This window comes from Sphaerodactylus townsendi, linkage group LG06, assembly GCF_021028975.2.
Source record: "Sphaerodactylus townsendi isolate TG3544 linkage group LG06, MPM_Stown_v2.3, whole genome shotgun sequence".
NCBI classification, from domain to species: domain Eukaryota; kingdom Metazoa; phylum Chordata; class Lepidosauria; order Squamata; family Sphaerodactylidae; genus Sphaerodactylus; species Sphaerodactylus townsendi.
Window position 1 is genome coordinate 61,351,556 of NC_059430.1, and position 26,027 is coordinate 61,377,582.

The 26,027-nt window shown below is 38.3% G+C and overlaps 1 protein-coding gene across 1 annotated transcript in view; it reads right to left on the reverse strand.

Annotated features, from left to right (window-relative positions):
* Positions 1-3,274: 3,274 nt before the first annotated feature.
* The window catches only part of TBK1 (TANK binding kinase 1), a 34,741-nt gene continuing 11,988 nt past the window's right edge, over positions 3,275-26,027 (reverse strand). Inside the window, exons 7-21 of the mRNA XM_048500254.1 lie at positions 23,385-23,495; positions 19,730-19,909; positions 18,688-18,884; positions 16,986-17,044; positions 16,404-16,495; positions 15,519-15,620; positions 14,693-14,771; positions 13,891-14,012; positions 13,709-13,785; positions 11,028-11,067; positions 9,779-9,880; positions 9,434-9,530; positions 7,793-7,899; positions 6,612-6,683; positions 3,275-4,426 (exon numbers count right to left, since the gene is read on the reverse strand). Coding sequence (XP_048356211.1) covers positions 4,375-4,426; positions 6,612-6,683; positions 7,793-7,899; positions 9,434-9,530; positions 9,779-9,880; positions 11,028-11,067; positions 13,709-13,785; positions 13,891-14,012; positions 14,693-14,771; positions 15,519-15,620; positions 16,404-16,495; positions 16,986-17,044; positions 18,688-18,884; positions 19,730-19,909; positions 23,385-23,495 — 1,489 coding nt within the window. The 3' untranslated portion in view covers positions 3,275-4,374. The remainder of the gene's footprint in view (positions 4,427-6,611; positions 6,684-7,792; positions 7,900-9,433; positions 9,531-9,778; positions 9,881-11,027; positions 11,068-13,708; positions 13,786-13,890; positions 14,013-14,692; positions 14,772-15,518; positions 15,621-16,403; positions 16,496-16,985; positions 17,045-18,687; positions 18,885-19,729; positions 19,910-23,384; positions 23,496-26,027) is intronic.

Here is a 26,027-nt window from a genome sequence, read left to right on the forward strand (position 1 = left end):
GGGGGGGGGGGCGCTAATGAATCCACCAACACAATTTTGTACTGCTTGACTAGTAAAACTGACCAGCAAGGCTACATTACTTCCCAGGAAAAGAGGGGAATCTTAAAAATATTCTAGACTTTTATGAAATGTTCACAGATGACTTCAAATACCAGCTTCACATAGATGTTCAATAGTTTAAGCCACCTGAGGAACTCCAAGGACCACCATAGGATAAATCCTATAGAAAGAAATTATCACTTATCTTCCAGTCTCTACAAGATGTCCCAGGCAGCTACCAGCAGGGCAACACCTTCCCCCACCCCAATTCCTCTCATTGAAGACATCAACGTCAGCATAACTAATTTCAAAATGATGTTAAATGGGAAGGGTGTTATGATGTCCCTACTTCCAAGATTATGAAGAACTTTGGTTTATACTATTACTGAAGCCATTTGCTGTGTCTTGGAGAGTCACAGAGTTGGAAGGACACAGGCCATCTAGTCCAAGTCATGGCTCAATGCAGGATCAGCTTAGATCATTCCTGAAGATTTTCATCCAGCCATTGCTTGAAGTTTGACAGAGGAGACTGCCATATCCCTGGGCTGCAACAGGAACAGTTCCCTGCCCTCCTGTAAATGACTGTTTTTCAAATAAACATTCCCAAGCTCTTCATCCTTCCCTTGTAGGGCTTCGTCTCCAGGCCCCTGATCATCCTTGTCTTTCTCCTCTGGATCTGTTCCATCCTGTCCCCATCCTTTTTAAAGTTAGGCTTCCATAACTGTCCACAGTATCTCAGGTATAGCCTGACAAACACAATGTGCACCAGGACTGTGACACCCTGCAATGTAATTTTTTATGCCCGTTGATACATTCAAGTTTTTTGCCGCTGCATTACACTGTCCATATTTAGCTTAAAGTTCCCCTGTAATCCCTAGATCTTGTTCAAACATGTGCCCATTATGCATGGAATGCTTACCTCGGAGCTCTTCACTGCATAGTGAGATTGTACTGAGGTCTCTTCACGTTTACATGCAAGGAGGCACCCCCTGCCTGCTGCTTTTTCTGGTTCTTAATTCTGCCCATCAACTCACTATTAAATGCACACAGCCACAAGATTCCTGGCCATTAAAGCCTTTTAAATTACTGTTATATCAATTTTGCTATTATTGCAGCTACATCAATAGTGTAGCCCCTTTCCAAAAATAAGGCAATTTACCAGACCACATTCTGCTAAAGAAGGAAACCATGTGCTAGACCTGCTATTCTCTCCCCACCTCCACACACTCTTCCTGCTGCTACTACTGCTGCCACATAGGAAAGGCTTGTTATTTTGATATTCCTGTATTAGATCTATCATTACATCAAAAAACTTAATATAGTGAAATGCTTGAAATTGAAATAAAGTTTTTAAAAGCCCTTCCAATCATTGGGGAGGGAGGATGTAAAGTGTTGGGGGGGGCATAGCACTAGTCTGGCACATGTGCACATTTAGACTGTGTTGTGTGTGTATTAGCTCTATGTTCTTAACTGATGTTGAGTCAAAGTGTCATGAAGGAAAACTTTTTTAAAAACACATGAAAAAATAATTAGCAGACACTATATTTGCATACAGATTCACTCATGCTTCTCTCTACAGAGTAAGAGGCTGGGTTCGATCTAAGCAAATAGTGTAACGTTTTACCAAAACACAAGCTCTCATTTTAAAGTTATTTTTCAATCTGTTTTCTTCTGAACATGATGAAATTCAATATATACACCAGTCTTGAAGTAAATTATGTATACAGCTTACATGACAAAATGATCAATCCATTTTGCACCAATGAAAAATAATTACAAATGTGAAAATATGACTCTGTGGCATTGTAGTACATTACTCTTAAAGAAATTATTTCATGCCCATAAACACTATTGAGAAAATTATCCAACTAAAAAGAGAAGTTTCCCCCCCCCCCCCCCACGAACATTTAAAAATACAATATAAAACACTGTTGTAAAATATACAAGCTGTTATACATAACATAAACTAACAAACTATTCCTTTGAGATTGGCTGTATAGAGAAAATAAAATGTATCCACTATTTTTCTTCCTTCCCTGTTTCTATGAAAAAGTTACGCAAAAGAATGATTATATAAAGGTACAAAATAATTTCATAAAACAAAATTTCAGAAATGTGTTTATATACAATAAGGCTGCATGATTTCACACAGATTTACTGGCAATTAGATCACTGTGTATTTTTCAAACTGGGCTGTATATATCAATAATTAAGTATTTATAAATTAAATTACATAGGGTGAAGAAAATACTACACTTTCTACAATCTGAACAGAAATCAATTTCATAACTTTCCTATCAAGTTGGCATATAAAAGTGTTCTACTACTTTGGAGATAACTGCATTTTGTTAGTATGCTTCCAATACAGTGTACAAAGTTACTGTACTTGCCTCCAAAATAAAGGAAGCTGAATAGAGAAGATTTCAAACAGACACTGGAGACAATCCCAAGAAAATCTACTCCTAAGGTCTACCATGTTACTCAAAAGAGTGTTCTTCAAAAATTAAGATTCTATGATTTAATTTTACAGAGAAACAAATCAAAATAGGAACTAAAATATTCATGTACTACTAGGTACTAAAATGTTTTCAGAAATAATAGTATGATTTTTGGTACTTTTATTGGAATATAAAAAGAGGTTAATTAACAGTTACAACTTATATACATTTATAGAATTGTTTAAACCCTCCTACCTTTGCTATTCAACCCAACTTCCTAATTGCATGTTTAACTTGTTTTTCTAAATGGTTAAAAATATATATAATTGAAAATTCAAATTGAAGTTAATCTGATTTAAATAGCCAGTAAAGAGGATTGCAGCCTTGTATTGCCGAAGGCTTTCACAACTGGAATCACGAGGGTGTTGTGGGTTTTCTGGGTTGTATGGCCGTGTTCCAGTAACATTTTCTCAGAGGATCCTCTAAAGATGCCAGCCACAGATGCAGGCGAAACGTCAGGAGAAAATGCTACTGGAACACAGCTATACAACACGGAAAACCCACAACTCCCTAGATTGCAGCCTTGTTCTTTATAGAAGAAGAAGAAAAGGAGGAGTTTGGATTTATATCCCCCCTTTCCCTCCTGAAGACTCAAAGGGGCTTACAATCTCCTTGCCCTTCCCCCCTCACAACAAACACCCTGTGAGGTGGGTGGGGCTGGGAGAGCTCCAAGAAGCTGTGACTAGCCCAAGGTAACCCAGCTGGCGTGTGTGGGAGTGCACAGGCTAATCTGAATTCCCCAGATAAGCCTCCACAGCTCAGGTGCCAGAGCTGGGAATCAAACCCGGTTCCTCCAGATTAGATACACGAGCTCTTAACCTCCTACGCCACTGCTGCTCCTATAGACTGCCTTTTATTTGTACACTATTGCTATTTCCAAGAAAATTAGGAAAAATTCTGGGTAGGCAAGCCTTTACTGCTTCACTGTTTTTAGTGTACTCAAAATAGAATGATTCCACTAGTGAACTGGGATGAACTTTATTGTATAAGCACTGGAAAGAAAAAAAATTAAGTACTTACTGATTGTTTGGTAATTGCACAAACACTGTTGTGCTAACTTTTGTATGTTGGCCAAGCATTTTAAAAATGTATTTACAAAAATATTTGTTTTTAACTGGTTTATGCAGGATAGAACTGGTGAATTGTCCTCACCAAACCTCATTGTTTTAGATAAGTCTTTTTCAGAGGAAGAACATCTACTGTATTAAATTATAATTTACCCATCAGGATAAGCAATAGTTTACCTGTGATTAAGCAAATGAGAAGGTTGGATTCATGCTTGCGTAGAAGTCCCAAATAGGCAACTGGTAGTTTTTGATGAAGGATAAATGTACCAAAACCAGACATAATTAAAAACACAACTTTCTTTCACCATCAAGTTAAACATTGCCTTTTAAGTACTGGGAGCAAATGACTGAGATTTTTTTTTTTAGTTTTTAATGACATATCTGTTCACAATGCAGAAAAGCAAGCAGGACAATTCCAGATTATCCTAACTGAAATATTCAGTATTCAGACTGCTGAAGAGGAATTCTACATGCACACTAGTTACTCACCAAAATCTTTCCAGAAAAATGCACAAAATTTAAAAAAGAACATTAAAAGTAAATGCCATGTTCACAATCTACACCACAATTGTTTTGTAGGGGAAATTCTAATATTACCTAAAATGTTGACCATTTTTTAAACATTAGCAAAAGTGATATACATCTAATTTACAATATATACAATATTTACATACGTTTGTTAAATACTAGGGAGAGTCAAGTGCAGAAACTGCATGTAAAGGTTCTTTTTCTGTGCAAAGTCAAGTACTTGTGTTTCAACAAATATACCACTAGATACAATCCACATTCTGTGGGCCACCATCCATAGTCAGAGCCCCAAACCTAAAATGAAAAATAAATGTAGTTTAGGCATAAGACTCAACATCTGTTTCATGTATATAAAGTAACTAGTGAGCCTGCAGTGCTGTGGCATTTTCTAAAGGATAATTTCCCCAGTATTTCAACATGAAGAAAGTCATGTTTAAAAAACCCAAGAAACTTAGTGTGAACTGGAATAGATATAAGCTGGCAGCTGTTTCCACAACTATGGCAGCATTTTTAATTAGAAAGTATATTCATAGAAATCACTATTGACTATATCACTGATTCCATATTGAACTTTGTCATATTTATTTGCTTCTAGAGATGGTTAGGGCATCTCCCGCATAGAATATTGTGAAACTCAACTCTGGCAGTACAATGCCAAGCAGAGTTACACCCTTTTAAATCCAATGGTCTTCGATGGGTGTTATTCTGTTTAGGATTATTCTGTGAGAGTATTAATAAATTTTGAAAAACTAAAATACATGTAATTCCCACTGCTATGAACCCAATGAAGCCAGAAGACTTCTTCAACCGAGCACTTACTTTGGGAATCTCTATTCAGAAGGTAACCATATTTGCTTTCTACAGTGTTTTTATCTCTACCACAATCAGATTTCTAAAAAGTAATGCAAGAACTAACACTTGTTCCAACAAGGAAACCAAGTCACAAATGAATGTGGATTCATAAGTGCATCAACCCACACAGAAACCGCTGGTGTATACATGGATACGTTGTAAATAAAGGTCACCTGGATGGGGCTTTTGCAGCAGGCAATAGCGCAGGGCCATCTTAACAGCATTATAGGCCCCCAGGCAAAGCAGTGCACTGGGGCCTATACCTACACAACCACTCAGAGGAATTAACATGTAAATGGCCAATAAAATTGAATATATTTAATGGTTGTATTTTTGTAAGTTTCCATCTTTAATATAAATGTTTCCTGCACAGTTGGTCACCATCATCCACATCAGGGGTCCCCAAACTACGGCCCGGGGGCCAAATGTGGCCCCCTGAAGGCATTTATCCGGCCCGCCAGGCATGGCAGTGATGGCTCCATTCATGTGCAGTGCGGGCTCGAGGGAGAGGAGGAACCGGCCCCAACGGCAGTTGATTGCAATTACATGATGGCACCCCCAAATCTCCATGAATTTTCTGACCCAGAGTTGGAAACCTTACAACTCCTGCTCCGCCCTTCCCTCTCGGCTACTCCATGTGTTGCTCTCAGGCTTTCTGTTCCACCTCACTCCCATTGGCATCAGCCAGGCTGGTGAATCGCTCGCTGGCTGCTAGGGAGGAAGAACGCAGGAAGATACCTAATCCTGGGTTAGATGGAATGCTTTATTGGGAAAGTTCTGCTTTTTTTTACAGGGGAAGGTATTCCACAGCCTCCCCAACAATATTTGGAGCCCACCCTGTACTTGACATACTTTGGTCACTGTTCTAAAAATAGACCATGACAGAAAGGCTGAAAGGTGAAATCAAACATTTTACTATCATTTGTGCATAGGAATTTGTTCATAGTTTTTTTTAGTCCGGCCCTCCAACAGTCTGAGGGACAGTGAACTGGCCCCCTGTTTAAAAGGTTTGGGGACCCCTGATCCACATGAACACTCTGAGTGCAATTTCGACACTGGGAAATGATGTTTCTGTACAATGCTGGGAGAGTCTCACAGTTTTCCTCAAGAACCATGTAGTGCTTGAGATGCTCAGATTCATTCAAAAGGTCACCATAATCAAAGTCTTTGTGATGAACATTAGCCATATATTTACACTTTTTGTTTAGCTCATAAGAACCAATTATTTTCAGTTCAATGAAGAAGGAAAACAGATTTCCATTCAAATAATAAGCTTCTGCAGGTTTTGTCAGTTCAGAGATAAAAGAGTCAAGAACAGAAAGGCATGTTTGCACCTTTTCACTTTTACTGAGAAGTACCTCTTCTTCCAATCCATTATATCTAGTAAGACAAACACTTTGCTTTCATTCCCATTTTTTCCAAGATCACATAGATTACCATGGGGACTCATGCTCATGGGGCCCCCCCGGCAACTGCCCAATGTGCCCATGTGTTAAGACAGCCCTGCAGCACCAAAGTGCTTCTTTGCTTTCTCTAGTGGGCAAAGAGCTATTGGACTCCTGAGTAGAGATTCCCAAAATTTGTGGCATGCCAGAATCCAAATAAAGGCCTCAAAATGCCTGCTCACCTTTCCAAAAGATGATTATTCTCTGTTAGTTCTTTAACAACACCCTCCATTTCTTCTTTCAGCTTCTTCATGCTACACATGAAACAAACAAGCCAGAACATTCCATTCCAATCAAGATTTCAGTTAGAATTTCATACAAATTTTTCTTCAGTTACAAAAAAACTGTAAGTGAAACAGATTTTACAATATGCAAATAAGTGATAAGGTGATTATTCAAAGCAAGCCATTTCCATAACCTGCACTTGTTTGCATAAAAGACATTTATGGTGCAAACGTAAGTAATGATGACAGATGTACTGCTATCCAGATATGCCTGTAGTGTGGCCTAATGCTCTGCAGCCACTAGAATTTCTCATTAAAAGACAGAACTAAACTAGGAGGATCCTTCTATTCTTTTCCAGTCTTCTAAAAGACAGACAAAAACTTCACAGCAAATTAAGTTTCATTTTCTGTAATAACAGCTGTGCTAGTAAATTTAGTGTATTTTTCCCTATTACTTTGCACATTCACAAAGGATATCAAATGTCTAAATCATGGTGTGGAGAAATTGCCTGTATTACTTTAATTTTAGTCTGTTTGTAGCTGTTTAGGCTAGAAATCACATCCCACCTGTAAGTCATTTCCTTTCCAATTAGGACTAACGACCTTCTTTAAGCATTGCACCTGGTGGTAACAATGTCTTTACATTATGCTGACTTAGCAAATTTGTGTGAGAGTTTGATTGGTTTGTTTATGCCAACTCATTGGTAATTTAGTATAATTGTCCTCCAACGCTCTCACTCAGGACTGAACTGTTCTGACTTTACTTTCATCCCTGCATGAGCATATCTTTGTTTCCTGCCTGTTATCTTGGCTGTTTTTAAGTTTAAACTCTGCCGGCTAGTTTGGATTGTAATACTTTCGTTTTACTCTTCGTTTATTTTGCTCTAAATGCTATTCTACCATTGTTTTATTATGTTGTTTTAACCTTTGATTATCCCTTCTCGTTATTTTGTTTATTGAGAAGGTGCAGCTCTCAATAAACCTTAAAAATATTTTATTTAAAAGTTCTGCCTCGGAGTTTTGTTGTGCATTTCAAAATCCTGACCCACATTATGAGAAGAGAGAGGTCACTACTTTCTCTACACATGGAAAATCACAATACTGAATAAATCATATCAATTAAGGTGAAGAACTCTTACCCAAGAGTCATTTCCACCAAAGTGTTTGAACTTGGATAAACTGGATTAATTGCATGTTTGATCCCACTGGAAACGGCCATCATCTTATGGGGCAATGTTTCTTGTAACTGCAACAGATGAAGTTGTGTCTATTACAAAACAAAATGCAGCTATGGCATCTGTTTAACAACTAAAGTTCTTCCAAAAACAGAATTATGAGCATAGGTCATCCTATTTGTAGAAGAATATACTATTCTAGTGGAAAAATTCAAAGAACAACCACCTTGGGAGAGCATGTGGAAAATATCTCTAGCAGATGGTCAGTACAATCAGCTCTAATGACTCCCAAGCATATGCTGAGAGAAATAGTTTCCAAACACTGTTTCCTTCTTCCAATTAATAATCATGAAAATGAGCAGCAGAAATTACTTTTTTAATACTTTATTTATTCATTTAAAAAAAGAAATATAAGATATACTAGTCTAGATATAGATGTTACTCAAAGTAAATATTTCATAGGCTATAGACATCAGTTAACTGCATTAATCAGTATTTCACAAAACTTAATACATACACTATTACTCATATTGATACAATTTTACAATCACAATTACCTAATCCTTATCTGCTTATCAATTTAGTCCAAGTAATATTAAAGAGAGTGAGAGTAAGTAGTAGATAGTAGACAGTGTTAGAAATTTACTAGAAACGATTATGATCTTCAGATCAGCAGAAATTACTTGATAGAGTGGATCAGGATTGGGGCCCATCCTTTCTGAATTAACCATTGTGAAACATAGAACAGAAAAATCACCCCATAAATGCAGTAGCCAATTAAAGTGGTTCTCTGAATCAGCCCACAGGAGATGTAAGACTGGTAGTAGGAGTGACAAGTAAAGTAGTTGAAGACTGGGAGATGCCAGAGAAGAGTTTGAAAAAAGATTCACATGAGAGTGGGTGAAGGGCAGAATTTAGGGATTGAGCTGTTCCAAATCTGCAATGGTGGCAGCAGGGTGCTGTGGAGTATGTATAACATTTCATTAAGAGTATAAATAAAACTGAAAATCTGCCTGGGAAGGGTTTTTTTTCCTGTATGCAGTATCTAAATATTGTCACCCCACTTTTCAAAAGTCTACTTATATTTGCCTCCATTTTGTGTGGGATTTTTTAAAAGATTCATTTTGTTCAAGTTTTAAAAATAAACCACCTTGTATCTGCCAGTTTACCTCATCCCTCAGCTCCCAAGTCAGGTTTGTGTGGGACCATATTCTATCTCCTTAAACTTTTATTTTCTGCTAAAATTCCCCTGGGAAGTGGAGAAAATCAAGAAAGTGACAGAAAATTTACTGACATAGTGTAACACTTTAGGAAACCAGTCTAACCATTAAGGCTAACTCTTCCCTTAAACAGTTCTCACATCTATAAATAGAGCTTGAACTACAATGATTTTGTGAAGCAGTATAGAAACTAGCGCTTGGTACAACAATCTTGACAGTATCCTGGAGTTGTAGTCAACCAAATTCCCTGTTCAGAAAAGTTATCACAAAATCAATGGAACTGATTACTGGGACTTGTTCTGCCAGAACGAGATCAGATTATATAAACTATAGTTGAGGAAATACTCTTGCTTTTTTAATAGGCATAATCAAGGAGAATGTATACCTCATTTACAAAGACCTGGTATTTGGATACCTCTTCTTCAATATCAAAGCACTGCTGTCTGACTGTCAGTAACTGTCTCCTTAAGTGGAGCATCTTTCTAGAAAGAGAGAAAAATGTTTTTAAAATGTCATATCCACACCTGCTGCTTGTTAAACTATACACAAACCTTCATTATCTGGTGCCCACTGAGCTTTATGCTCTCACTCCATGCATCTGAAGAGATGTGCTCTAGTCCATGAAAACGCAAAAATACAACAACAGCTATAATACCCCACAAGATTCCTGTTTATTTTGCTGCAATTCTAATACAGGAAATCTGGAATTTTTACAGAAAATGAATCGTACCTTATCCAATCCTCTGCCTTGTCCAAAAATATTTCATACTTGCTGACACATTCTTCTTTGAACAGAGTCATGGCTTTTGTGGCATGTATAAAAAGCTTTTGCCTGAATTACAGAAAAAAGCTACACATAAGTTTGGTTTATCGATTTAATTTATGTCATTTAGAATCAGCCTTTCTCTCTGAGACACAAGGCAGACTACACAGGGTGAGACAATTTAAACCAGCAGCAATGGGACATTCAATAAACAATACAATATAGATTTGGATTGCGGACATTCTGAAAACTATGATATTTTAAAACAATGGTTAGCTTGCAAAATTAAGATTAAGCTTGAAGATGATCACTCAAACCCTGAATTACAGAAATCCTGTTTGCTTTAACAAACACTGGCTTCACCACATTTGCTCTGTAGCTGGAGAGGCAAATCTGTGTTCATACATCACATAAAACCATATTTAGCACTAACTGCAGTTAATTTGATGGGCCATAAACAGTCATAATAAGTTAAACCAAGATTTCACATAATGTCTGAATTGAGCCTACTTTATAGCCCTTCCATAGATTCCAGTCAACATCTAATTTTTTTAAAAAGCCGCACTACATAATAAAACATAGTAATAGAATAGGAAATGGCAATCTTTTCACCACTGAAAACTCTAAGCCGTCTTGTTTGATGTAATGTTTAATAGATGTATCTGAACCAGAACTGGATTGTTGTATTTTGGTTTTATACACAGTTTCCTAGCTCAACAAGAATTTTATTTTTTTCTGGATTTTTGAGGCATTCTTAAATGTCACTAAGCACTCTAAGCCATATAGAAGAAATGTAAACATAGAATTTACTTTATATTTTAAGATGTTTTCCCAAATGATATACCTGATTTACCTATTGAAAAATCTAGATACACACACTAACAGAAATCCCGAGTGCTGCAGAATTTGAGCTTCAGGTACTTTGCTGTTTCCAATCCTTTAGCAATTTTTCCATCACTTTTCCAAAAATATTTTTGCAGACTCAAAGCTAGAACAAAGGGATACATATCACTCTGCTACAGCACTGCACACAAACACCCTTATGTCCTCAGTGTGTTTTTTAAAAATTCAGTCTATGATTGTTATATTTCTAACACACAATAAGCTATTCCATACGTCTCACATGATTAATACAACCCTTGAAACTTATAAGGGCCATGTTTGTTAGAAGCACCTCAAAATATAATGCAAAAATGTTCATAAAATGATAACTTACTTATCAAATTTGTGTATTTGTTCTTCATTGTAAGGAAGTCCTTTTAAAAAAGAAACATTAGAAACTGAATGTTTAATTAGCACTCATGTTAGTATTGCTTATTTTCCTGAAAATATTTTACAAGCATAAATTAAAAGTTTTTTTAAAAAGAGTTCATTATTATTTAGAGAAAGTTGTGCTGCCTCTCCAGGGAACTTGTCTGAGGCATCTTACAAAACAAACAAATAAAAACGTAAAACATAAAAATGGTTACTTAAACCAATATTAAAACTCAACTAGACTAGAAAAACCTAAAATTACTGAGCAACTGAAAATTAGTTTTAACAGTTTTGAGGCTAAAAGCACAATATAAAAATAGCATTAAAATATCAACTCCCTTAATGAAAAGCCTGGGCAACAGAAAAACATACCCAGTTTGGCACCCAAAAGACATTAGGGGAAGTGCCAAGCAAGCCTTTAGTGGAAAGATACTCCACAAAGTTTTAAAAGCACCAGCACTTTGATTTTTACCTGGAAATGAACACCAGCCTCTGCACATCATTCAGTATCAGAATGATACAATCCCTCTTTCCCACCCTGACATTAGCCTGGCTGTTGTATTTCAGACCAGCTGAAATTACCAGATGATTTTCAGAGGCAGCCCTCAGCGCACATTAATCTAACCCAGAGGTAATCAGAGTATGGATCACTATGGTCAGATTCATGCTTTCTAAAAACAGTTGTAGGTGTTACATCAGCCAAAGTGGATATGCCACAGAGGAAACCTGGGTCTTCAATCATAGGCTAAGATCCAGCAGAATTCCTAAGCTACTCCTTCAGAGGAATGCAACTCTTTCCAGAACAGGCTGACTCCTCAAGCAGTTTTGCTATTGGTCAACGGCACCACAGTCTTGCCTGGACTGAGCTTCAGTTACTGGCCCTGATATACCCCTTTACCTTTCCCAGGTTCCTGTTCAGAAATTTCACAGGCCCACCTGACTCAGCTGTTCAAGAAAAATAGAATTAAGTATCATCCTTATATTGGTGGCACATTACTACAAATTTTGATCTCCCAGAAGTTTCATGTGGAGTTAGAGCAGCATGGGCAATAAGATGAACATCATAAATACAACTGGGCCAAGCAGAGGTCTCCCACAACCATCTTCTGCATGCCAGGTATATGTATAACAAATTATACAGAATTTGCTCTAGAATATTTTTTTATTTCTTTCTGTTTGAAGTACAAAGGTTAAATTCATCAAAAACAGAGGTCCTGTGGCTAGGGTGAGGGGTGCCAGAGCAGGGTTCCAACTGCCAAAATTGGATGGAGTGGTTTCAACACTTGCCTCTTCAGCCAAAAGCCTGGGTGTGACACTTGACTTTTCTCTATCTATGGAGCTCCAAGTCACACATACAGCCAAATCGGCCTTTTCCCATCTCCAACATGCCAGACAGTTGGCCCTCATCTGTCTCACTTGGACCTTGCTCAGTGATCCACACAACGGTCACCTCCATGCTGGATTACTGTAACTCACTCTCCACTGGCCAACTCTTGAGTCTGCTCCAGAAACTTTAACTGGTCCAAAATGTGGGGCCAAGAGTCCTCACGGCTTCACCAGGCACATTGGCTGACAGTTGGATTCCGGATCGTCTTCAAGATTTTGGTGTTAACCTTTAAGGCCTTTAGCAGTCTGGGGCCTTTGTATCTTCGGGACTGTACCTCCGCATACTGTCCACAGAGGGCCCTTGTTTCTCTGGTGGTAACTTCTTGGTAGTCCCCGGCACCAAGAATATTTGGCTGGCTACAACCACAGCCAGGGCTTTTTTGGCCCTAGCTCCAGCCTGGTGCAACTTCATTTATTTATTTATTTGATTTCTTCATCGCCCTTCCCTGGAAGGTTCAGGGCAATTTACAACCTCCATTTCAAAAATATAAGTCAACAATAAACACATTAAAAATCATTCTCTAAAATATATCTGAACAAAACAATAATTTAAAAAGGTCACAGCCATCAGATCATACATGTCTAATCTCTCCCTCTGCCATCAGATCATTAAATTTTTGGGTGTGACCCCCATACAGAAGGATTGGCAAATGGAGGGAGGGAAGAAATGAGAAAGTTGTCTTAAAGGAAAAGAAGAAAGGGGGAAAAGGGAAGGAAAAGAGGGAGAACCGTAATGTATCACTGTAGTTGTCTTACCTACTCATGTCAGGGCCCTGCAGGAACTGAATCAATTCCACAGGGCGTCCAATACAGAAATGTTCTGCCAGGTCTTTGGTTGAGGCAGCCATGGGTCTAATACATCCTGTCAGCTTACCCAGTTTTGTCTCCCCCTCTGTCCCATCCTAACAGTTAGAATTGAATGTATAATGGAATGGGACTGACCATTAGAATCTAGATTGCTTAGAGTCCTTAGATATCTATTTTACTCACCATATTTTTGAATTGTTTTATTTACAGTTTTTAACAATTTGTATATTATTTTTAGAATCTGTATTTATGATTGATGTACTGAAAATCTGTATGTGACCTTTCCTGAGTCCGGCTCAGGCTGTGGAGAGTGGTATATTAAATTTAATAATAAATAAATAAATTCACTGTTTTTACACTCTCATGTAAATTATGTCTCATCAATATAAACTAAATTAAGATCTTCATGGTAATATTAAGCTAAACCAAAAACAGATTTAAATTACTTACTTCTTTCAGTTTTGTCTTTTTTGAATTGGTAATAAATATCTGATATAGAATTCAGTAGTACTTGTAATCTTTCTGGGCTAGAAGGAAAAACATAAAAGTAAATTTTATAAACATTAATACACGTTACATTAAAAAAAAGCCCCACACATATACTAAGCATTCAGTGTGAAACAATCACTTACTTCCTGTCTTTTGGATGTGTGCCTTCTTGATTAGCCCAGCCATCAGATAACTGGCCATTAGGAGAGAGTTTGCTTTTAATATCCTGAAGAGTAGTCTCTATGGTTCCCCGTGAACTAGAAAGCTGTATGAGTGCAACGAAATGAACTTTATGAAACAAAAATTTACTATCCCTATAAAAAGGATATTAGGCCACCTTCAACATATTGCACATAAACACTAAGAGAAGGTTGAAAAAAAAGAAGTATTTGCAGTCTTCCACAAAACCACTTGCTCAAGGAAGTTTTTCATCCAAGACAGTAAATTTTCTAGGGCATGTATGAAGAGGCTATTGACCCAAATGAAAGCACATTTTCATGAATCTGACCAGTTGAATCTGGTGAGGGGCAGCAACAAAAGAGCACATGAAATTGCCACCAAGTCAAACCACTGATCTATCATGGTCTACTCTGACAAGCAGGGTCTCAGATAGAATTGTTTCTCGTGACCTACTAACTGATCCTTTTAACTGCAGATGCCAGGGATGGAACCTAGGATCACTGAGCCACAGCCCCAGCCCTAGCTGCTTAAAAGACCATGGGATTGGATCTTGTGAATCATTCCACTAACAGTAGCACTTTCCTCCAGTGTAAGAAGTTTTCCCCTGCTGCCTCTTGCAAAAGCAGAAAGCTCATTCAACCAGCTGACAGTCCTGCTTTAGCAGAAGGATCAACCAAGGCAGAAAAATACAGTACAATTGCGCTTGGAACATAACATAAAAGCCCTTATTTTGAGAACTACACAGTTTAAATACAAGATGCTCACCCGTAATAGCTTTGAATGTATATCTGAAATTTTGTCTCCTTCTGATGGTGCAAGATTCATCTGCCGCATATCTTGATATCTGTTTGCAGGAAGCAAACATTAAGATCAGCAGTAACCAATGGGATACAGTTCTGTTCATTGAAGTGGCACTTGGTGACATTCCATTGTAATTTGAATTGAACATTTTATTCTATATTTAGCTGGCATTTAAAATAATTCTTGAAGCATAAATGGATGCAGTTCAATTAGACTGTCTTCTCCAAAGACTCACAAATCAGTGTGGCTGAATGTTTGCCAACTGTAGTACAGCAGATGACCTTAGGTACTGATGTGCTTTCTCTCCAAGGATCTGTCCTTCTGCTTCTTAGACATAGTACACAGAAGACCCAAACCATACAGAAATGGCCAGATGATGACAAGTGTAAATGGCAATCAATTTGCACTAGTGATGACTGACTGCAGCAGAGATTTAAGGGATTACAACAATAAAGCAATTCTTCTCTAATGCCAAAGTGCCATCCAGCAGAGCCCCATCCAATTTAACTAACAGTTTAACACAGATTTCCCAAGCACAAGTTAGTGCAGAACAATTTTACATGCAGTATCACAGCTACGAATCCACACTAAAAGATTTGAGGAAATGAATTCTGTAAATTTTTGTACAAGACTGGTATGATGGTCACCATGATGGATATTATCACAACATGAAAGATAATTCACATCAGAAATTTTTTTGTGACTTAAGCTCCATCAGTAAATTGATAACGACAGTTACTACCAATATGAAAAGTGACAATCTTTACACTCAGATGGAACTACTACTCACATTTTTCCAGCTTTCTCCAAACTTCTGTTGCAAAATTCTAACCTGATGACAACCTCATTCTTTTCATGAACTGTTTCATTGCAATCTTCCTTCATTATTTCACTGGAAAAAACCCAATAGCATTAATATGTCATGTAAATGTACTTGACACAGCAACTCCCACCAAGGTACTTAAGGAGTTATTTTTTTCAAGTCACATGCAAATGTGACAGAAAGACTACAAGACTGCAATATTTTCCAAACTTATTTGTAAATAAACACACCATCGGTGGAATAATGTAAGGGTGCAACTTAGGACTGTAATTCTAAGAACCTTTATTATGGTGCATTCATCCTTAAACTTGGGGAGACTTGCCTTTGGCATACTGTTATGGCTGCTCTGTTAGCAAATTATACAAGCATTCATAAGTTTTAATTCTATGACATTTTAAACAGATTCTTATAGCTGAATTTTTTTAATTAGGTGTGTTTTATAGGAAAACCTAAGAGTATCAACATCACCCATACCATGTGAAATGACATCATTTATAGGTGTGCTGTATGTGACAAGTTAAAGAGCTTCCCAGGCCTTCTCTCCAGGTGACACAGAATATCAAGGGTTAGAAAAATATGTAAACAAAGAAATCACAAAGATCAAGGAAGGAGCTGTGGCTCAGAAGTAAAGAACACACTTTGTCCAAGAAGGTCCCCTCCCCACTACAATCCCTGGCATCTTCTGTTGAAGGATTTTCGGGGGCAGATGTTAGGAAAGAACTCTACCTGTCTGAGACCCTGGAGAGTTTGCTGCCAGTTGGAACTGACAGTAATGAGCTAGATGGGAACAATGGTCTGTCTCAGTTTTAGGCAGGCTGCCATGTTAAAGGTTCAAGTAATCACACTACTCACATTAACCATCGAATTCCCTTTCTCATCAGTTCCTGGTAAAGCAATAAAGCATGGGCAACTCTACAAGCATAACACACAATACCCGTCACAGCCTGAAAGAATAATAAAAGGCTTCATTAATATAGCTATTAGTGATAATATATGAACATTTTTGAAGACTGAAAATGGAAAAGTAATTTGTTAAAGGCAGAGAGGAATTGTGCTGAACACAATTATTACCAAGACAACATTTAAAAACCCTTTTCCAAACTTTAGATTAGCATTTCACTATGGCTTAGATTCCCATGAAGAATTTCCACAGATGAAAAAGGTACTCTTTACCCATCTGCCCACTTCCAACATCTAACTCCTCTCCCAGGGGTTTCCTTCACACCCTGGAACAGCACTTCACAGGGAGGGTGAATGAGGGCCCAGGAGGGGCAATGACGAAGATTCATCTTGGCAATGTCAGTGCAGACCCATGGGAGTCCAGAGACCCTAGTTTGAGAACTGCCAATGTAGATACATTTGTCCTATATTGTTTATATTCAGTGGCATAGATATACGGACAATAATATCAGTGCTGGCTTTGGAAATACTCACTTTAGCCATACTTGCGTCACTATCCAAATCATAACGCTGATGGACCTTCGGAAGTAAAACTGAAAGAAAAAGTTATTTAAGACATCTATACAATTGCACAAAATAGTTCAATTAAAATAAAATACAGTAAGATAAAATAATCCCCCCTTTTCCAAAAAAAAAAAGTAAATGTATATTGTCTAAAAAAAATAATGAATCCTATGAGAATATAGGCAAAATAAAAATTCCAGGTATCTTTTTCAGGATCTTCACATTGAAAAAAATGTTTATTGTTTTAACATGCAGATCAATTACTCTGGATGTCTTTTTGATTTGAAGAGATAAGCAGTATTTACTATTCTAGACAATATTCAAAATCGATGTGGATTTTTTTTCAGTTGTGCTAGAATGCTAAAATTTTCTATAGTATAAAAAGTAGAAGTCCTAGTTCCAGGTTTCTTTTCTTCTTCTTCTTTTGCTCAGATTTAATTGTTTTTAACAAGAAAATAAGATTAGATTCTGTTCCGCCCTTGGTTATATATATTTCACAAAATATAATTTGTGATCCAGAAGAAATGAATCTTCACTATTTTTAAAACTAAATTGCCACACAGAAGTAAGAAATAAAAAGCCTAATGAAATTTATAAAACTATGCACAGACAAGATCTACCTTGTCTGTGGAGACGTACAAATCTATCAAGCACTGTTTCACACCCTTTGAAATGGATGGAAGTTGCTCAATTGTGACTGGCCACTGCATGAACACAACTCATTGAAAAATGGATCATTTCCCACCAATAAAAAGATGGATAAGCCTGTTTTTAATGTAAGCACTCTCCTTCCCAATAACTTTTCAGATGTGAAAAACTAGTTATTTCTAATAATAGTCAACATAAATTCTAGAAAGTCCAAATTTTCAAAGATGCATATCTAAAAGGCTACTGCAGGCTATCCTCAAATTAAACTAATTTAAAACTCTACTATTTGAGAAGACCACTTGAGCCAGACTAATGGCTTAATCTGGTTAGAAGACACTAAAGAATTTAGTCACAATTCTAAGGTCAATGTAATGAGCATAGAATAGGCCAGTGATGGCGAACCTTTTCGAGACCGAGTGCCCAAATTGCAACTCCAAACCCACTTATTTATTGCAAAGTGCCAACACAGCAATTTAACCTGAATACTGAGGTTTTAGTTTAGAAAAAATGGTTGGCTCCGAGGCGTGTGTTACTCGGGAATAAGCTTGGTGGTAGTCAGTGGCTTTGCTTTGAAGCAACCGTGCAACCGTTCCAACCCTAGGAGGGTTTACTCAGAAGCAAGCCCCATTGCCAGCAACTGAGCTTACTCCCAGGTAAAGGATGCTTTAGTTCTTCGCATGAAAATCAGTGGGGTTTAACAGCGCTTAACAGGGTTACCTACACTGCTTCCCCAAAACTAGGTCTTAGGTTTAATGCTAATAATCGAGCCCAGCAGCCCATCTAGGCCAGCCTAGATGTGTGTGGGGGGAACTCTATTTGCGCATGCCCACAGAGAGGGTTCTGAGTGCCACCTCTGGCACCCGTGCCATAGGTTCGCCAGCACTGGAATAGGCTTTTCTTTTTTAAAAATCATGATTAAATAGTCAGAAGAATTAGTATTATTACAAACTAAACATTTTCCAAAAATATTTTAAACATTTAAGATTTACAAAAAAAAGAAGAAGAAGAAGAGGTTGAATCATACTTTCTTCATAGAATAATCCAAGAATGCTCACAGGCTCCCTGGTCACTACAATTATAGGACTTTCTTCAGTAGTTCTGGGGAAATGCTGTGCCAGTCGATTGGGCTCTAGTATTAAACGCCGGCCTTCATATATCAGTTCTTGATTTAGCAAGGGTATTTTTGTCTGCTTGTAGACTAGTTCATGAAATATGGCAGCACTGTTAAGAAGAGAAAAAATCCAACATACACTTAGGAAATCATCCTTAACACAATAAAGCACAGTTCCCTGACCTGAGGCACAGACATTTGTATGTGTCTGGTTCAGAAGGATCAGGAAAATGAAACAGCCAGGTGAATTTCCTATGAACAAAAAGAACAGAGGCAGCCAGGTACAGACCATGGTCCACTGATGGCCAATTTAAGAAAGTTTGACCAGTACATTTCTCATCCTTCCCTCTCTACATCTGCATTCCATATGTTTCTCTTGAGTCATAGCAGTTCCCTTTCTATAGACTTGTCCACTAATAAGTCATGTCAAGCAGAATTTTTATTATGTCTCCAACTGGCATGGAAGGGTCTGAGTTTTTGTGTTAGGCAGGATGGTTTTGTCACTAATGGTGCTTGGATACACAGCAAAGATTATGACAGGACAGCGAGCAGAGGCAGCTCCTCACAAATCTCACAAAAGAAAGACCACCTCAAGCAGGGTCTAACACAGAATGGCTGATAGCTGCTCCCTTGGCTAAGCAGAGCTCTATAAAGAGTTCACACCGTAGAACGCCTTGGTCTTGCATGCTTTTTCTTGATTAACAACAAACACTCTATAATATATCTGGGCTATGTCATAGCTGAATTTAAGGGAAGTTGTAATATAGTTGTGGACTATTTACAAATAAGGAAGGTTTTTTCCTTCCCTTCTGAAGATGCAAATATCAAAATTATATACATAAAAACGTTCAGAACCAATGAGAAACGCTATTCTGTCTGCAGGCAACTGCTCCTGTCAGATCACAGTTCTGAGTGTCAATTAGAAGCAAAAATGTGAAAATACAGGAATACTTACGTATTATAGGTGTGAATATAAATTTTGTGTGCAGTCATTTGTTGTAGAGAGAAAACATGAATAATTATTCGATGGAGTATGTCACTAGTCTCTGCAAAAAACTGATCAAATCCCCAGCATTTCTCTTGATCTGCTTCAAGAATATTTGCAAGAACAGGAGTGAGTAGTACTTGCAGACCTCTAAAGATACAAGGAAAAAATATGATTATTTTATATTCAGAGAAATAGGTTCTTGTGTCGTCTTCCTCTATCAAATATTGAGTATATTTGTTCTATGTATAATACAGTGATATCGGCAACACCTTGCTGGTATTGGCCTGGTTAATAGTTCTTCCCACCGCCCTGCATAAAATGGGGGCCTTCTTACCTAGTTAGATATTTCATCACTGCTCGATGAAAGAAACCTGCATTTTGCACAGTAGAACAAGTACTTTTCCCTGCTGGCCAGCAAAGGCATTAGTAGCAGAATGATTGCTGACAAGCCCCTCTCCTACACATTAGTGCAGGAAATATTGCACAGATAGTGTGGAAAGTGCATTTGCAGTTGGGAGTCACACTAGTTTAAAATCTCTTGAAGGATGATATATTGCAGATCTTTTGCCACTGCTAACCCAATGGCAAGGTACTACCATAAGAAAGCCCTGGATCGGCTGCTGATATAAACACACTCTAATTCCAAGGCTGCAATCCCAAAGGCATTTATTTTCAATCATGTTCTAATGAAATCTATGAGATTTACTACCAAGTAAACGCCTATGTGAATGCTGGCTTGGATTCCAACTATATTTTTAGTTGGTAGAAAGCACTTCCACCAAGGGAAGAGGAAATAGCAAGAGGTGAAAGGTCAGAAAGTTTCCTTCTGTGACTACTGTTGCGCCACATAATATAGACATAATGTTTCCTGTAATTTGTTTCCTAGTTGCGGTTTTCTGGGTTGGCTGCCATTCAGGATACAAAATCATGGTTTGAAATGGAGGTTTAAACTATGGTTTACATTAACCATGGTTGCTTTATATTGGGACTTAGAAAGCTATGACTAATGTGCAGTGGCGTATTTGCCTAGGGACAGGGGGTACCCTGTCCCCGGGGGCCACTGATGTGGTCTCGTGGGGGGCGCAAAATCACCCCCCCCCACGTGACCAGGAAGATGGCAATGACCAGGAAGTCCTGCTGCGTTGTCGTGTTCTGGCACCCTCGTCGCCCTCATCATTGACATGGGCAGGGCCAAGGAAGCCAGAGAACCCCCAAGCCTACCCCCTCCTGGCTGCCGGCTCCCCCGCAAGCCTCCCCTTGGGGGCGTGGCCCCACCCCCAAGCTTATAAAAGCCAAGGCGCCAGAACAGAGTCTTCCTGTTGCTTTTGTCCTCCCCAGAGGGAAGGGCAGAAAGGACTACCAGCTGCCAGCTTCGAGCCGGCAGCTGAGAGGGGGCGGGGTTCAAGGGTGGGGGCAGGCCCTGTCCCAGGCATAGCGGGGGGGGGGGGCGCCCAGAGAACGGATGTCTCCAGGCGCCATTTTCCCCGATACGTCTTCCCTGCCTTCCCAGCTCTAAGGAGTGCTTACTTCTACCTCTCTCTACATGTTCTCCAGGAACAGAGCAGGAAGCCAGAGACTGAGGCAGCAGGATGCAGCATTACTACCACATCACTGCCTCCAGAGGGTTTTCAGCCAGACCTTTCAGCTCAGGCAAGAAAAACAACAAACCTCCCCAGCTGGCCGAACACCCTCCATGGGGTTCAATCGACTTACATCAGCCTATTGGATGGTGTAAGTCCAGGGTGCCAGCTGCAGCACCTGAAGGCTAGAAATCCAGGTGGGAGCCAACTATCATCAGCTCCTTCCCTAGGAACAGCCCGGCCAGCCCCTCCTGCACTGGGACTGAATGGACTAAAACCAGCCACCCTTCCTAGACAACTTGCTCACCCCATTGGTGCATTTGCCAAATGTGCCAGGAAGGTGGGTAAAGAACCAGTTTCAGCTCACCCCACCTCCATAACCCCATTCCATCTACCCCTTTGGATTGGGCTGTTAGTAAAACTATGGCTGATCTGCAGAAATATAAGGTGTTAACCAGGTTTAAGGCAAAAAACCAAAGTTACTGCTAGCTGTGCCTAACTTTTGGGAGCACTAGGCTAAAATGTGCTCAGGGCTGTAGCCTTATGTAAGGCAAAATGTGTGAGAAAGTCCTGGACTGCTATGCATAGTTCTTCATCTTGACCTAAGAAACATAAGAATATTCCTTTCTATCCATCCCTTACTTAGTTGGAATGCAAAATAACATTCAAATGTTGATCACTGTATGAAAATATCTGGAGTAGTTTGAATTAAATTACACTAACATCATAGATCCGTGGTGGCGAACCTTTGGCACTCCAGATGTTATGGACTACAATTCCCATCAGCCCCTGCCAGCATGCCCAATTGGGCATGCTGGCAGGGGCTGATGGGAATTGTAGTCCATAACATCTGGAGTGCCAAAGGTTCGCCACCACTGTCATAGATGTACCGTATGTACTCATGTATAAGTCGAATTTTTCAGCACATTTTTAATGCAGAAAAAGCTCCCCTCAACTTCTATGCGGGTCATTAAAATTTTTTGTGTGTTTTTACTTTGCTGGCCAGCAGGGGGCGCAGTTTTTATGCTAGCGGCACCAAAATTTCAGGGTACCCTCAGAAGACACTCCTGATGATACCAGCCAAATTTGGTAAAGTTTGGTTCAGGGGGTCCAAAGTTATGGACCCCCAAATGAGGTGCCCCCATTCCCCATTGTTTTCAATGGGAGCTATTAGTAGATGGGGCTACCCTTTTGAGGGTCCATAACTTTGGACCCTCTAAACCAAACTTCACCAAACCTGGCTGGTCTCATCAGGAGAGTCTCTTTATGATACCAGCCAGGTTTTGTGAAGTTTGGGTCTGGGGATCCAAACTTATTGATCCCCAAAAGGGATGCCCCATCCCCCATTGTTTACAATGGAAGCTAATAGTAGATTTTCCATTTCTGATAATATCTCTCTTAAAATCTAAGTTGGGTTACATTTGGACATACAGATGATGATGAGGAATCCAGTTTTGGAGGATTTTAACTCTTGTGTTTTAGCTTGGTTGCTGGTTGAGCTAAGGTTTTTGTACTTTTAAAGTTATTGTTGATACCACCTGTTGATGTTCAAATAATATTGTTCACCGCCCGGAGCCCTTCGGGGATCGGGCGGTATATAAATTTAAGAAATAAATAAATAAAATAAAATATTGTTCTTGTTGACCCTCTTTTCCACTTACAGAGCCAGTTTACTGTTTTTCTTTGAAATAAATATTCAAAAACATTTAGCCTCCTGATGCCTCAATTGATGTAATTTTATTGGCATCTATTTTTATTTTTGAAATTTACCAGCAGCTGCTGCATTTCCCACCCTCGACTTATACGCGAGTCAATAAGTTTTCCCAGTTTTTTGTGGTAAAATTAGGTGCCTCGACTTATATGCGGGTCAACTTATACGCGAGTATATACGGTAGTAAAGAAACAACATATTTTTATATGCTAGCAAAAAAACAAAAACAAAAAATCCTAGCAAAAATTCAAACAAAAATTCAACTAAAAGAAATAGAGGAGTACATTTGCTCACTATCATTTAATCAAGTCAACAGCAAAATAAAACTTACTTAGAGAGACTACAGGAAATTGGCATATCCCGGCTCCATTCAATTGGACCATTTTCTGCTTTTTGTACTCCAGATATTGCACCAGAAGGCTTTCCAGTTATAATTTTATACCTTTGAGAGAGAAACTGGTACATAGTGAATATCAAACTCAAACTAAATAAATGTCTAATGCAGCTCTCTAATGATACACGGAGACTTATTCCAAATTCTTTCACCAGAATGTAGCAGAAATGGAGCTGTGATCTATTAATAGTTTTCCAACAGATCACATGTTTACTGTTATTGAAAGACAGTACTATCTGTCTGCAGAAAACAGAATAACCTTATGTCTAATTAAGATTGCTTATCAAAAAGTATACTTCTGTAACTTTAAGAAATTAAAGTGACTTAGAAACCAATCTGTGCAAAGTCAGACCAAATAATATCAGACTTAATGGAAAGTCGAAAAACATAACCATCATTTAAGTTTACACCCCAACTGCAGGATCGTACTCAATTCCACATGGCCTGTAAGACAGAGATGTTTTTTGGTTGAGACCATCCATTGTTAACAGTACCATCTTGCCATCTACCCAACCATCTACTATCAACAATGAACGAGATCAGTGGTCTGCAAACTTGGCTCTCCAGATGTTCAGACTACAATTCCCATCAGCCCCTGCCAACATGGCCAATGCACAACATTGATGGGAATTGTAGTCCATGAAAAACCTGGAGAGACAAGTTTGCAGACCCCTGAACTAGACCATTGGATTAAATACTGGCAAGCATGTACTATTATACATATTTATTTTGTGTGCCCCCTTCTTGATTACATCTTGTTCTCCTTGGTCACCTCTGGTAACTCTGAATTAAGGATTTCACAGGCTGAAGAGTTTTTATCGCCATCAGTGACAGAAATTGGATTTTGTTTTAATTCTGATGTTATTTCCTATGTAAGAATAATAAAATTATATACATAAAATAAATGCTGAAGAGGAATAAATTGAAAGCTTTTATGGAAGTGTCCAGAAAGAAATTGATTATACACCTAAGCAAGGTACACTGATAATCACAGTTGACTAGAACAAAAAAAGGGAAACAAAATAGAATCAAATATTGTCAGACAACGTTGTCAGGGGAAATTTAAAGCAGTCAGGCATACTGAAAGATCAACATGGAAATACATTAGCTGAACTGGACAAAGTAAAGAAAAGATGAGAACAATATACTGAAGAACTATACAGGAGAGATGAAAGGATGACAGATTCCTTCCAAGAAGAATCTTTTGAAGAAGAACCTACAATATTAGAAAGAAAATGAAAGGAAAACCAAAAGTGAAAGTGCAACCAAAGCAACTGGGGAAAACAAATCACCAGTATAGCTATTCCAGGCCACAAAAATGGAATCTATCAAAATCTTAACAAGAATATGCCAACAGATACTGAAAACAATGTTCCACAAACTGGAAACACTCAATCTACATTCCAATCACAAAAAAGGAGATATCCAATAATGCAGCAACTATCAGACTATCACATTAAATTCTCGAGTAAGTATGATTTTGAACATCACTTTACAACAAAAACTGTTATAATGTATGGAATGATAAATGGCAGATGTTCAAGCTGGATTCAAAAAAGAGGCAGTATAGATCATATTACAAATTTATGTTGGTTACTGGAGCACACAAAAGAATTTCAATAGACAATCAGCTTGTGTTTCATAAATTACATTAAAGTTTTGACTATGTGGATCATGAAAAGCCGTCGTTGGTTTCTAAAAAATGAGTGTGCCGCATTATCTGATTGCACATCGAAACAATCTATACTCTGGATAAGAGGCTACTGTTAGAGGACAGACTATGCAGAAATCAGCAAAAATATCAGATGACAATTCAACTTATTTCCCTGTCTCTTCAATCTGTATGCAGAACATATCATAAGAAAAGCTGGATTAGATTTAGATGGAAGGAGTAAAAATTAGTGGGAAACATTAACAATTCAGGATAAACAGATGATACCACAGTAGAGGAAGAAAATACAGTGGACTTGAAGTGACTACTGATGATTAAAGAAGAAAGTGCTGAGGCAGGATTATAACTGAGCATCAAGAAAGCAAAAGTAATGACTATTGAGGAATCACGCAACTTTAAGGTTGAAAAGGAAGAAATTGACATTGTTCAAGATTTTCTATTACCTGACTCAATCATCAACAAAAAAGGAGACTGAAACCAAGAAAACAGCAGAAAACTGAGACTGGAAAGGGCAGCCAGGAAGAAGTTAGAAAAGGTCTTTAAGTATAAGGATGTGTTGGTGGTGACCAAAATCAAGACAATTCATATTACAGTATTCCCCATTACTATGTGCATGTGAAAGCAGGACAGTGAAGAAAGCAGAAGAAAGAAGATTAATTTGAAATGTGGTGTTGGAGGAGAGTTTTATGGACACCATGGACTGCCCAAAAGACAAATATGTGAGTTCCAGATTGCCTCAAGCCTAAACTCTCCCTAGAAGCTAAAATGATTAAATTTAGACAATTGCACTTTTGTTACAATATGAGACAATTGTACGTTCATTAAATTATGAGAAAACAAGTCTCAATGGAAAAAACAATGTTAGGAAAAGCTGAAAGAAGCAGCCTTCAACTAGCACTGACCATGGT